At 33.9% G+C, this 12916-nt stretch overlaps 1 protein-coding gene and 1 long non-coding RNA gene across 2 annotated transcripts; one reads left to right on the top strand and one right to left on the bottom strand.

Annotated features, from left to right (window-relative positions):
- The first annotated feature begins 325 nt into the window (after positions 1 to 325).
- LOC129889133 (uncharacterized) lies at positions 326 to 9237 on the top strand. Its single transcript, XM_055964310.1, has 3 exons — positions 326 to 888; positions 1465 to 1806; positions 7694 to 9237. The coding sequence occupies exons 1-3, from the start codon at positions 406 to 408 to the stop codon at positions 8627 to 8629; spliced, it is 1761 nt and encodes a 586-aa protein (XP_055820285.1). The 5' UTR covers positions 326 to 405; the 3' UTR covers positions 8630 to 9237.
- Positions 9238 to 9972: 735 nt separating this feature from the next.
- Positions 9973 to 11802, bottom strand: LOC129890846 (uncharacterized). The gene is made up of 2 exons (XR_008767048.1): positions 11073 to 11802; positions 9973 to 10307 (listed from the first exon to the last, which is right to left on the bottom strand). It is a non-coding gene; the product is annotated as an uncharacterized LOC129890846 (long non-coding RNA).
- Positions 11803 to 12916: the final 1114 nt, after the last annotated feature.

The following is a 12916-nucleotide window of genomic DNA, read 5'->3' as shown; positions in this document are numbered from 1 at the left end:
ACTTCTTTTCACATAATTAATATTTGTATAATTTTAATCAATAACCAAACGACCCCTTGAAACACAAATTTAACACGTTTTAAGAAGAGGCGAAGGCAGGAATGAAAGAAAAGGGGCTTGGGGAAACAAAAACAAAAACGTGCATTGTTCTCATGTTTTACCCGAATATTCTAAATCAATGAGATGATTTGGTTCCTCTAGACACACGCGTACTCTCCACGTGTTGAAATTCCTTTCCCGCGTTAACGTGTTCCTTGTTCATTTGTCCTACGACACTACACTTCTCCTTTTCTTAATTTAATACATTTTCTCATTTCCTCCCTTCTTTCCTCTGTTTCATTGCTTCCTAAGGAAACTATATATCTATCTTCTTAGACAGAGACATATATTTCTGTCTTATTTTGAATGGCGGTGACTAGGAAGTGTCAGGTGAAAATCAGGCCGTTGAAGCTGGAATTAGGAGTTGATGATTTCGATAGGGAAAATCAAGAACCAAGAAAGGTGAAGATGATGACAATCAAGATGAAATGGAAAGGAGAAGCCAAGTTTGGTTTAGTGCCGTTTCATAAGCATAAGAAAGATTTCACAAGTCGGAGAATTATGAAAGCCAATTCCATTAAATGGGATAATGACGAAGATGAGTTTGAGAACGTTTGTTGTTTTACAGAGGTTTCTGGTTGTTATCAGAATCTAAAGTATTCGCCATGGGATGTCTCTTTTAATGTCTTGTACGCAACTAGTTTGGAGAATTCCTCGCCCAAAATGGTGGCGATTGGGAAAGTGGCAGTTAACGTTGGAGAATTGGCTTCGAGAATGATGTCTGATGTTGAGGAGAAGCTTCCCATTACTTTAAATATTGGTACAACTTCCATTTCAGCTACGCTCCATGTACGTTCCATCTATCTTTTCTTCTTCATTATCTAGCTAGAAAAATGCGTAACTCAATTGATCAACCTAGTAAATTTCTGTTAGATTACAAGTACCTTAAGAATAGCTTAGTACATAAATCTTCAATTTGGGACATTTGTTACATTATTTCTTGGCCTAAAACATCAACCCTTTGGGTATTAATGATCTATTTCATCAAGCTTCTATGCTATTTGCTTGTATATTTCAAACTTCTTTTTGACAAGTCAAATATTTTATGAACAAATCTTTCTGTGAATTTAGTAGTCTTATATATTAGTAATAAACTTAGCAAAAATGAACAGCTAATTTTGGCTGACTAATTCCGTGATATTCCAGAAGTTAAAGGGACAATGACTGATAATGAAATCAATTATAGTATTTATCGTTCAATTTATTTTCCAAGCCTAGTTTTCTAGAAAATAAATCAATCATGTCATCGTCTGAAAAAGAACTTTTAAATAGATACAAGGAAGGGTGTCGTATTTTTAATTACCCATCGATTATTGTTATTATTATTATTATTATTCTGACTTTGTCAACTTCAAATAATTTCAGGTCAAGGTAACCTTTGGTGAGATGAGAGGCTATCAAGACTTGGTAGGTTGTGTCCGTGACTCAAACGAGTCAAGACAGCTGCAATGTTTATTAGAGAGTAGTAGCGCATGTGACAGAAAGGGACACAAGCTGAGACAAGAAGATGAGTCATCCACATTTGAAGCAGAGGTACCGAAGGCGATTGAGTTAAGTTTAGAAATTCAGTCTGACTCATTCAAGAAAGTTGGGTGGTTCTCTTGGAAGAGAAGGCGATTGAGTCTTAGGCCCATCAGGCCGAGTAAAGATGAACCATTAATTAAGACGACTCGTAGCTTTGATGTTCTCTCACGACTCAACAACCAGGTACATTTACAAATACACACTAATGACTCAGTCCTATATTATGTCACATTTGTTTAACCAAAATATTTAATGTCCTATTTGTTATAAAATAAACTAATTTAGCAAATTAATAAGAAAAAGAGTATGAGAAAAAAGAGAGAGATAGTAAGAATTCGTTTCATTGTCAAAATATGGCAATTTATAGCCAAGAAAAGGGAAAAGATGGTGGGCAACTTGCCCTAGTGGAACATCTACTTTCAGAACACTCCCTCTTAAATGTCCACGTGTAATGATTTTTTTTTACAACAAACAATATACATAGTAATCCTGAATACCTCATAGATATTGTGCCTTGTTAAAACCTTATTAGAAAAAATCCAATGGAAAAAAGCCTAGTGAAGAAAAAAGAGCACACATCTGATAATACACCTTGAGTGCTGCCTCCTTAAAATCCTTACCAGAAAAACCGAGTGGGATAAAACCTTGGTTAAGGGAAAAAGAGTATAGTGTGTATTTTACTCCCTCTGATGAAAATTTTATTTGATATTTTGGAGACGACGCATTACAATCTTATATCTTAGCTTCTTAAAAGTTGATGTTGGTAATGCCTTTGTGAATAAATATGCAAGATTATCATTTGAAAGAACTTATTGTATATCAATATCATCATTCTTCTAGAGATCATGTGTGAAGAACAATTTTGGTGAAACATATTTCGTTCTGTCTCCTTTTATGAAGTCACCTTTCAGCTGAGCTATGCACACGCATTTTCTTCGAATATAATTGTGGGTACTTTGACATCATTTTCCAGGATGCATCTTTCCTTGATAAACTATATCATCGATCTCAACCATATATATTCTCTACTTGCTTCATGAATTGTTATTATTTCAACATGATTTGAAGAAGTAGCAACAATAGACTGTTTTGTATATCGTCATGATATAACAGTTCCTCCTTGTGTGAGTAGATAGTTTGTCTAAGGTCGAGCTTTATTTGGGTCTGATAAATAACATGCATCTTCATAACCAATAAGGTTTGCACAACCTTTATTAGTATAAAACAAACTCATATCAATGGTACTCTTTAGGTATTGCAAAATATGCTGGATACTGTTCCAATGTCTTCGCGTTGGGGATGAATTATACCTTGCCAGCAAATTAACAGAAAATGTTATATCAGGCCTCATTGCGTTAGCAATATACATAAGTGCACCAATAACACTGAGATATGGTACTTCAGGACCAAAAAGTTCTTCATTCTTTTCTGGAGGTCGAAATGGATCTTTATCCACTTCTAGTGATCGAACAACCATTGTAGTACTTAATGAATGTGCTTTGTCCATGTAAAATCGTTTTAAGATTTTCTCAATGTAGGAATATTGGTGGATAAAGACTCCGTCTCCTAAATGTTCAATTTGCAGACCTAGACAAAATTTTGTCTTTTCAAGGTCTTTTATCTCAAATTTTTTCTTTAGATATTCAATCGTCTTTTGGACCTCTTCAAGGGTTCCAATGAGATTTATGTCATCAACATAAATGGCGAGTATATAACAAACTCTGATTCCATTTTCTTAATAAAAACACATGGACAAATGACATCATTTATATAACCTTCATTTATCAAGTACTCACTAAGGTGATTATACCACATATGCCCTGATTTTTTTAGACCATCTAATGATCTTTGCAATTTGATTGAGTACATCTCCCGAGACTTAGTACATGCTTCAGACAATTTTAATCCTTATGAATTTTCATGTATATTTCATTATCAAGTGAACCATAAAGGTAACCTGTAACTACACCCATTAGATGTATTTCAAGATTTTTCTGTACAGCTAAATTGATGAGATATAGAAAAGTTATTTCATCCATAACAGGTGAATATGTTTCTTCATAGTTGACCCTGGGTCTTTGAGAGAATCCTTGTGCAACAAGGCATGCATAGTATCTTACAATTTATTTTCTCTCATTTCGTTTTTACACAAAAACTCATTTATAGCCAACTGGTTTTACACCTTCAAGGGTTTGGACTACAGGTCCAAAAACCTCACGTTTAGCAAACGAGTTTAATTCTAATTGAATTTCCTTTTGCCATTTTGGCCAATCACATCTACGTCGACATTCTTCGACTGATTTAGGCTCAAGACTTTCACTATTTTGCATGAGGTTAAGTGCAACATTATATGCAAAAATATTATCAATCGTGATTTTTGATCGATCTAAAATTATCTCATCACCGGTAGAACTAATTGAAAGTTCTTCATTCACTTGAGTCTCAGGTTCACTGATTTCTTCAGAAATATAAGAATTACTCAAATCTTGACCTTCTTCAAGAGGTTCTTTTGTAGTATCATCTTTATTATTTCTCACACTTCTCTTTTCAGAATTTTTATCCTTTAAACTCAATGGTCTACCACGCTTTAGGCGTACTTAGGATTTAGAAGCTATGATACTAATATATGGTCCTTTTGGGATATCAATCCAGACAGGCATATTCACTACAGGGATATGTGACTTAGTTATCCGTTGTAGATCAGTAAATGCATATGACATTTCATTTGCTATTTTTTATAAGTGGATAATCTCCTGGACCTCCTACTCACATGTGTGGGTACGTGGATCAAAATAAGATAGTGATGAAACTTTTTACACAATTTCTCTTTCAGATAGTGATGAAACTTTTCATGCAATTTCTCTTTCGGGTTCCTTTTTCTCTCCCCCTAATTGTGGGGAAATTGTTTCATCAAATCGACAATCTGCAAATCGAGTAGTAAATAAGTCTCCTGTCAACTGTTCAAGGTAGCGATTTATGGAGGTTGTGTCAAACCCAACATATATGCCCAACCTTCGTTGAGGGCCCATCTTTGTACGTTGTAGTGGTGCTACATGAACGTATACTGCACAACCAAAAATTCGTAGATGAGCTATATTTGGCTCATGACCAAATACTAATTGTGAAAGAGAGTATTTATTATAATTTGTCGGTCTGAAACGTACAAGTGCTGCTACAAGTAAGATAGCATGACCCCAAACAGTAATTTACAATTTTGTTTTCATTAATATAGGTCTTGCTATCAATTGTAGGCGCTTAATAAATGACTCAAGGCCATTTTGAGTATGAACATGAGCAACAAGATATTTAATTTTTACCCCAATTGATAAGTAATAATCATCAAAAGCTTAGGATGTAAATTCTCCAGCATTATCAAGGCGAATAGCCTTAAATTGTTAATCTGGAAATTGCGTCTTTAATCTTATTAACTGTGCTAATAATTTCGCAAATGCCAGGTTGCGAGATGATAAGAGGAACACATGAGACCATCGTGATGATGCATCTATTAGGATCATAAAATATCTAAACAATCCACTAAGTGGATGAATTGGTCAACATATATCGCCATGTATACACTTTAAAAAGTCAGTAGATTCGATGCCAACCTTCAAGATTGATGGTCTGACAATTAATTTGTCTTGATAACAAGCAGCACATGAAAATTCATCATTCATAAGAATCTTCAGGTTCTTTAACGGATGTCCAGTTGAATTTTCAAGAATTCGTCTCATCATTATTGATCCAGGATGACCTATTCGATCATGCCATAGCACATATGTATTTAGATCAGTAAACTTCTGGTTTACGATTAAATGTGCTTTAATTGCACTAATTTTTGCATAGTATAGGCCAGCCAACAAAGTTGGTAGTTTTTCCCAAATATATTTCTGGCTGGCCTGAGACACTCTTGATTATACCAATATATTCAGTATTCATTTCATTTAGTGTCTCAACATGATATCCATTTCTGCGGATATCTTTAAAACTTAACAAGTTTCTTGGGGATTTAGAAGAGAATAGTGCATCTTCTATAACAATCTTTGTCCCCTTAGACAGAAATATAGTAGCTCTTCTAGATCCTTCAATAATTTTTGAACTACCCGAAGTTGTAGTAACATTTGCTTTTCTTCTGAGCAAGTAGAAAAAATGTTTTTCGTCTTTAAAAATGATATGAGTCGTTCCACTATTAATTACACAATATCCTCGTGATTGATCATTGATACAAATAAAATTTGAGGCATATCCATATTTTTCTTTTAAAAAAAATAAAGTAAACATTATAACTAATACATGGCTCATTATACAAATTTTTATTTATTTACATGAATTAGAAAAATACAAACATATTATTTAGTACAAACAAAATGAAAAGAAAATCATTTAAATATTATTAGGCTTATCAATATTCATATTTTCGTCTGAAAAATTAAAGAAATCAGCTACATCCAGATGCATAGACTCAATATTATCTTTAGAGATAAAGTTTGTCTCTGGATTATTTTCTGCCTTCTTCGAGGATGCTTGATATAGCTGAACCAGACGTTTTAATGACCAGCAGGTCCGTGACCAGTACCCCATACCTCTACATCTATGACATATACTTTCTGAATTTTTCTTTGGTATAACCTTTTGCTTTTCATTCTTCTTTTTATATTGCTCATCATTTTTCGATGCCAGCCAAGCATCATGATTATAATTTCTTCTTTGACCACGACCACAACCTCGACCACGACCACGACCACGACCATGACCACGACTGGGGTCATGACCTCTTTCTCGTTGGTTATAGTTTGCCTGATTCACTTCAGGGAGTGGCAAAAAACCAACGGGTCGATTGTCATGATTTTTCATTAATAGTTTGTTGGGGCGTTCAGCAATAAAAAGGCGAGAAAGTAATTTAGAATATTTTTTAAAACCCTTTTCGCGATATTGCAATAGGAGCATATTCGCGGGTGGAAATATAGAGTATGTTTTTTCAAGTTTGTCTTGCTTAGTGATTTTTTCTCTGCATAAATTTAACTGAGCTATAATTCTAAATAATGTAGAATTATATTTAGTTATATTTTTAAAATCCATTAATCTCAGATTAAGCCAATCATGACGTGTCTGTGGAAGGATGACCAACTTTAGGTTGTCATATTTTTCTTTTAGATTCTTCCACAGTTTAAGAGGGTGTTTTAATATGAGGTACCGTAATTTTAACCCCTCGTCAAGATGGTGGCGGAGAAATATCATGGCTTTGGCACGGTCTTGACTAGATGTCGTATTGTTATCTTTGATGGTGTTTGCCAGACCCAACAATTCTAGGTGTATTTCGACATCTAGTGCCCATGATAAGTAGCCTTTTCCAGATATATCAAGAGCAACATATTCAAGTTTAGAGATATTAGACATTTTAAGAAAATAAAATTCTTACCCCTTTGTTACCTTGTTAAAATTGTTCAAAGTGATGGAGGCTCGTGCTGATAAGGTGTTATAAAACAAATTAACTTAGAAAATTAATAAGTGAGAGAGTAAGAGAAAAGAGAGAGAGAGATCGAAAGAATTCGTATATCTGTGTGTGCTATTTTCATTGCAAAAATATGGCAATTTATAGCCAAGAAAAGGAAAAAGATGGTGGGCAACTTGACGTACATCCTTTTGTTCTCAGTTCGTGGGAATTGCTTCCATCACTATTCGAGAACAAGCTCACTTTCGTTCGCTTCGTGGAACATCCACTTTCAACCACTTTCAGAACACTATTGTAATTGTCATCTATTATAAAAAATTTGAATAAGTCAAGGGCAAATTTCACAATCAAACAGTTGGTACATCTTTTGTTTTGAGTTGTATATTCATCTGAACTTTTAACTCTTTGTTGTAGCCTATGTCACATTATCAAGCATTCCTATAAAAACCATCTTACCTTCACCTTGTTAACAAGTAATAAAAAAAGTACCAATGAGTCAATTATGTTATGTTTAGGCTGGATATATACCTAATATAATTAGGAAATTTCTCTTATCCTAAACTAAAATTTGGTATAATTTGAAACTCCCCCCTCTGATATTTGTGCATTTTTCCCTGACAGAATGTAGAGAAGCCTGAGCCTTCTGCTAAATCAAGGGACCAAAATGAAGGCAGCAGGAAAAAGCCTGCTTGGGAAGTGAAGGAATTACAGAGTAGGGATAGGCAAACAAAGCTCAAAGCCAATGCCTTCTTTGCATCTTTTGACCAATGCAGTGACAAGGCTGCTGGAGAGAGTGCATGCACAGCACTAGTAGCTGTTTTCTCACATTGGCTACAATCGAATAGAGATGCAATGCCCACGAGATCAGAATTTGATAACCTCATACTACAAGGTTCCACAGAATGGAGAAAGCTATGCCAAAATGATATTTACATCAATGATTTCCCAAACAAGCACTTTGATTTAGAGACTGTCCTGCATGCTCGTATTCGACCTATAGCCATCTCGCATGATCAATCCTTTGTTGGATTCTTCAGCCCTGAGAAATTTGACTCATTACAAGGGGTAATGTCATTTGATCAGATATGGGACAAGATTAGTAGTGTCACGGATGGTTTTGAAATTGAACCTAGAGTTTATATTATTAGTTGGAACGATCATTTCTTCGTATTGAAGGTGGAAGAAAGTGCTTATTACATTGTTGATACGTTGGGAGAAAGGCTATATGAGGGTTGCAGCAAAGCATACATACTAAGGTTTGACAATAACACTATGATATATGAGAATGTTGCAGAAGAGAAGTCACAGAAAAATGATACTAAGGATAAGGAAGAGATGATATGCAAGGGGAAAGAATGCTGCAGAGAATTCATCAAGAGATTTCTCGTTGCTATCCCTCTAAAGGAACTCGAGGAGCAAGAGAAAAAGGAGACAGTTTCTTATGTATCCCTTCATCATCGATTGCAGATAGAGTTCAACTTGAGTTACTTGCTGTCTTCTTCGTCATCGTCTTTAACATCATCACCTTTCTCTTCTTCTGCTACTCCTACACCTTAAATTTAGGATGTACATTGAATTTGCTTAGTGTATATCTGTATCATAGTACTGCCAATTACAAATAGGAGCATACTGACTAGACATAGAAGAGACATTGTACACTCTAATGCTGTTAGAGATGCTATATCAAACATGATTAGACCGTGTCATAAAGGTGTTTCAAGAATTTTAGATATAATTGACATGAAAACAGTATGAACACTAAACACCAAAATCGAAAATCAATGGGTGAAGTAGCGTAGAACATTAATAAAACTTCTCAGTGCCCTTGTAGGGAAGACAGTGTGCATATCCAAGAAACATCTCAAGAAAGTTTGGGCCTTCATTAACTATTAATCATTTTCTCGGTGAAATGGACTAGTTAGGATTGGATTCTTTTTGGTTTTGTGATGTGCAGTGAATCTGCATCTTTGGTGTAATATTAAGACTTGTTCCAATATTTGGTTGGATGTTGTGCATTGAATATTTATTTTTGAGGGCAATGAGCCAATGATGGATGGATGGACCTCCACGCATAATATAAAGGAATATTTGATCCAAATACGTACGTCCTGTCCATTTTAGAGATATGAAAGCTACAAAAGTGCTTACAGCAGAAGATATTTCAGCACATTCAAGGCCATGTTTGAACTACTTAAATGTGCAATTTGTGTTCTAAAGAGCTAACATAAAAGATAATGGAAGAATTCACAATTATGAGATTTCTATCACCATAATCCAATTATCCATAACTTTTAGAAACTAATAAGCAATAACAACACTTGTTTCCAGAATCCAAACAAAGAATAAGTCCACTAACAATTAACCATGGATCTGTGTCTGTTGGAATTTTGTTTAAATTAAATTATTAATATAAGTTTTCTTAAATAAAAGAGTGTATCATTTTATTTTTTAGTTGGTGTCTTTTAAATGAAATAGTGTATCTTTTTATTTTTTAGTTGGTATCTTTTAAATGAAAGAGTGTCTTTTAATTCTTTAGTTGATGTCTTGTAAGTGAAAGGTTGTGTCTTTTCATTCTTTGGTTACCACCAATTCTATTTAAATCCAACTACTGAAGATTTACAAACAATCCATTACAGAAAATATTTTCTTTACAACATTTGTTACATCCCTATTTTTGCAAATAAGGCGCATTGTTGTGGGATTCGTAAAAAAAATCAATATTTAATAGTTTAAAAAGAAATTTAAAGAAAGAATATTATTTTAAGAAGTCGTCACCTAATTTTAGGATAATTAGGACACCAATTAATTATTATAAAATATCTACGAAACCAATAGATTCCGAAGGGAAGGTATTAGCATCCTTCAGAACTCATTTTTTTAAATTGAGGAGGAGATAAAAATGATGCATAAGTATAAACATAAAATATACACAAAGAATAAAATAATATTCTAAAGCCAATAATATACATAATAACAAATTAAAAATATGATTCGAATTTAATTCGAATAGCTTTTTCGGGAGGAAACTAAAGGTGGACAATCCTCAATGAAGACCTAACGAGAGGCTGAATCCAAACAACATTTGATTTGAAGCAGAAAGCCCTTCGAACGAAGAAGCTTCCTCGGCGATGTGTCTTCTTTCTCCTTACTCTGGGGATGAAGCCGTAAGCCGAACAGAATACGAACTTGCTTGCTCTATTTGATTCAGGTTCGAGCCCTTTTTTTCCACCAGTTCCTGTACGTGGAATAATTTCTAGTGAGTAAAGTAGTCTACCACCTCATGGAATATAAGGTTTTCATGAGGCTAATCTTGAACCGACATCCAACAATAAATAAAACCCGTCTTATTAACATGGAAGGCCTTACAAATTGACGGTAATTTCTTCATCGGCCAATTTCAACTTGTAATATATAATGCAAACTTGAATTCAAATTTTCGTCTTTTAAAATGGGGAAGCCTCGAAAACCGACATAGAGATTTTTTCATTGGTCAATTACAAAAGATCTCATGTAACTAAATATAATAAAGTAGTATGCAAACAGTAACCAAACTGACACAATATAACTTACTTGAAAATTCTAAATAATAATAATGATAATAAATTGCATAAAATCAAAAGTAATACCCATTAAAATTTGGTATTTCCCAACGAGAGCTATCAAAAAGAGATAAAAAATCAATAATTGGAAAATGCAAATAATAAGGATGAAAATAGCTTCAACATCTTTTATCAATAAAAAATAAAATAAGATAATTACAATGGTGCAAAAATTAGTCAAGAACTAAATTTTCAATATCACAGGAACAACATAATTGAAGCAAAACATAATAAAAATTATAATCACAACTAAAACAAAGCATAATATGTAAAACAAATATAAATACAATAATGATAAGAGAACGTAAAGATTAAAATCTACAACAAACAACCCATCAAGATGAAAAATAATAACTAACAGTTAAAACAAAATAAGAACAAAATAGTGACGAGTACATTACCTTTCCTATCAGATTTGGAACTTTATGGACTGGGGTTAGCTTGCCGGAGCTGAATTCACGACAGGGTGTGTCACAACAGCATGGTTTTGATGATCGTTTCAGGCAAAGCTTGCAACACAGGTTTGCTTGCCGACGATGGAGAAGAATAAAATGGGTTATGGGGTTCTGGTGCTGAGGGCGAGTTTGATAAAGAACAGATTTTGGGTATTAAAGGGTTCTTAAAAATAAACCGCAAATGTTTTAATTTTTTTTTAACATTGTACCACTTATATGAAGATATATACAGTTGGGTTATTGATGCATATCAAGAAAAGTCAATTGTGTGATAGGTGCAATTTTGGTTTAATTTTATCTTATTGTGATGATGTGCGTAAATTGAGGAATTGTGTAGTAAGTAAAATTATGGCTTTTGATGTCATGTGCATTCCATTGATGAAGAAGAAGTCAAACATATGGTGTGGGGCCACTTTCTTTGAAAAGAAGAGGCCCCCTTTTATAAAATTATGGGCTCAAAATTATTGGATCCAAAATTATGAGCTAATTAAATATTTTGAGTAATTTAATATATGTTTGTGTTAAGAAAATATTAAAATGAATATGAACAAATATAACAAATGACATATAAAAATGCAAATTAACGATCTATGATAAAAATAGCTATAATTGAAATTAAAAAAAATAAACTGATCATCATCTAAGGATAATTACTAATAAAATTGATTTAAAATTAAAAAAAATGCACTTTTGAACTATTTAACGAATAAAAACTCAAAAGTGTTAATTTAAAAAATTTCAGGCCAAAATTTGGTGTCAACAACTTGTTCTTTTATTTGCTTAGGATTAATGAAAGAAATTATGGACAAACAAAGTTGACGAACCCAATTTTGGTTTGATAAACTTTGAACAAAGTGATATGAGACGTTAGTAAAGCTATTGTACAATACTCTACGTCCGTCAACGAGGATGAAAATATACATAAAAAGGAAAGAATTGCTCCAAAACTGAAAACACTTATATACCTTGGATGTTACTTCCAAAAATGTCCAGTGAAAAGTTGTGTACCTTTGAAAGAAAGACGATCTACATAGCATGTCACTTAGAGGGAGATGAGATCCCAACGTATCACTTTTTAAGGAGGTGACGTCCCAGCATGTCACTTTTTGGGGAGATGACTTCCCAACATGTCATATTTTGGGGAGGTGACGTCCTAATGTGTCACTTTTTAAAGAAGTGACGTCCAAAAATATCACTTTTTGGGAAGATGACGTCCCAATGTGTCTCTTTTTAAGGAGGTGACGTCAAAACATGTCACTTTTAGGGAGATGACGTCCCAATTTATATTTGAAATGTCACTTGAAGGGATGTGACAACCCAATATGTCTCTTTGAAAGGCGGACGACCCAATTATAACTTGAAATGTCACCTGAAGAGTTGTGAACACCCAATGTGTCCCTTGAAAGGCGGACGACACAATTTAAACTTGAAATATCACTTTTTAAGGAGGTGACATTCCAATGTATTCCTTGAAAGGCGGACGACCCAATTTGAACTTAAAATGACACTTTTTAGGGAGATGACGTCCCAATGTGTCCCTTGAAAGGTGGACGATCCAATTTGAAATTGAAATGTTACTTGAACGGATGCGATAACCCAACGTATCCCTTGAAAGGCAGATGACTCAATTTGAACTTGAAATGTCACTTGAAGGGATGTGATAACCCATTGTGTCCCTTGAAAGGTGGATGATCCAATTTGAAATTTGAAATGTCACTTGAAGGGATGTGACAACTTAATGTGTCCCTAGAAAGGTGGACGACCCAATTTGAATATGAAATGTCACTTGA

This window comes from Solanum dulcamara, chromosome 5, assembly GCF_947179165.1.
Source record: "Solanum dulcamara chromosome 5, daSolDulc1.2, whole genome shotgun sequence".
NCBI classification, from domain to species: Eukaryota; Viridiplantae; Streptophyta; class Magnoliopsida; order Solanales; family Solanaceae; genus Solanum; species Solanum dulcamara.
Note: the sequence above shows the minus strand (reverse complement) of the source record. Positions and strands in the feature narration are given on the sequence as shown.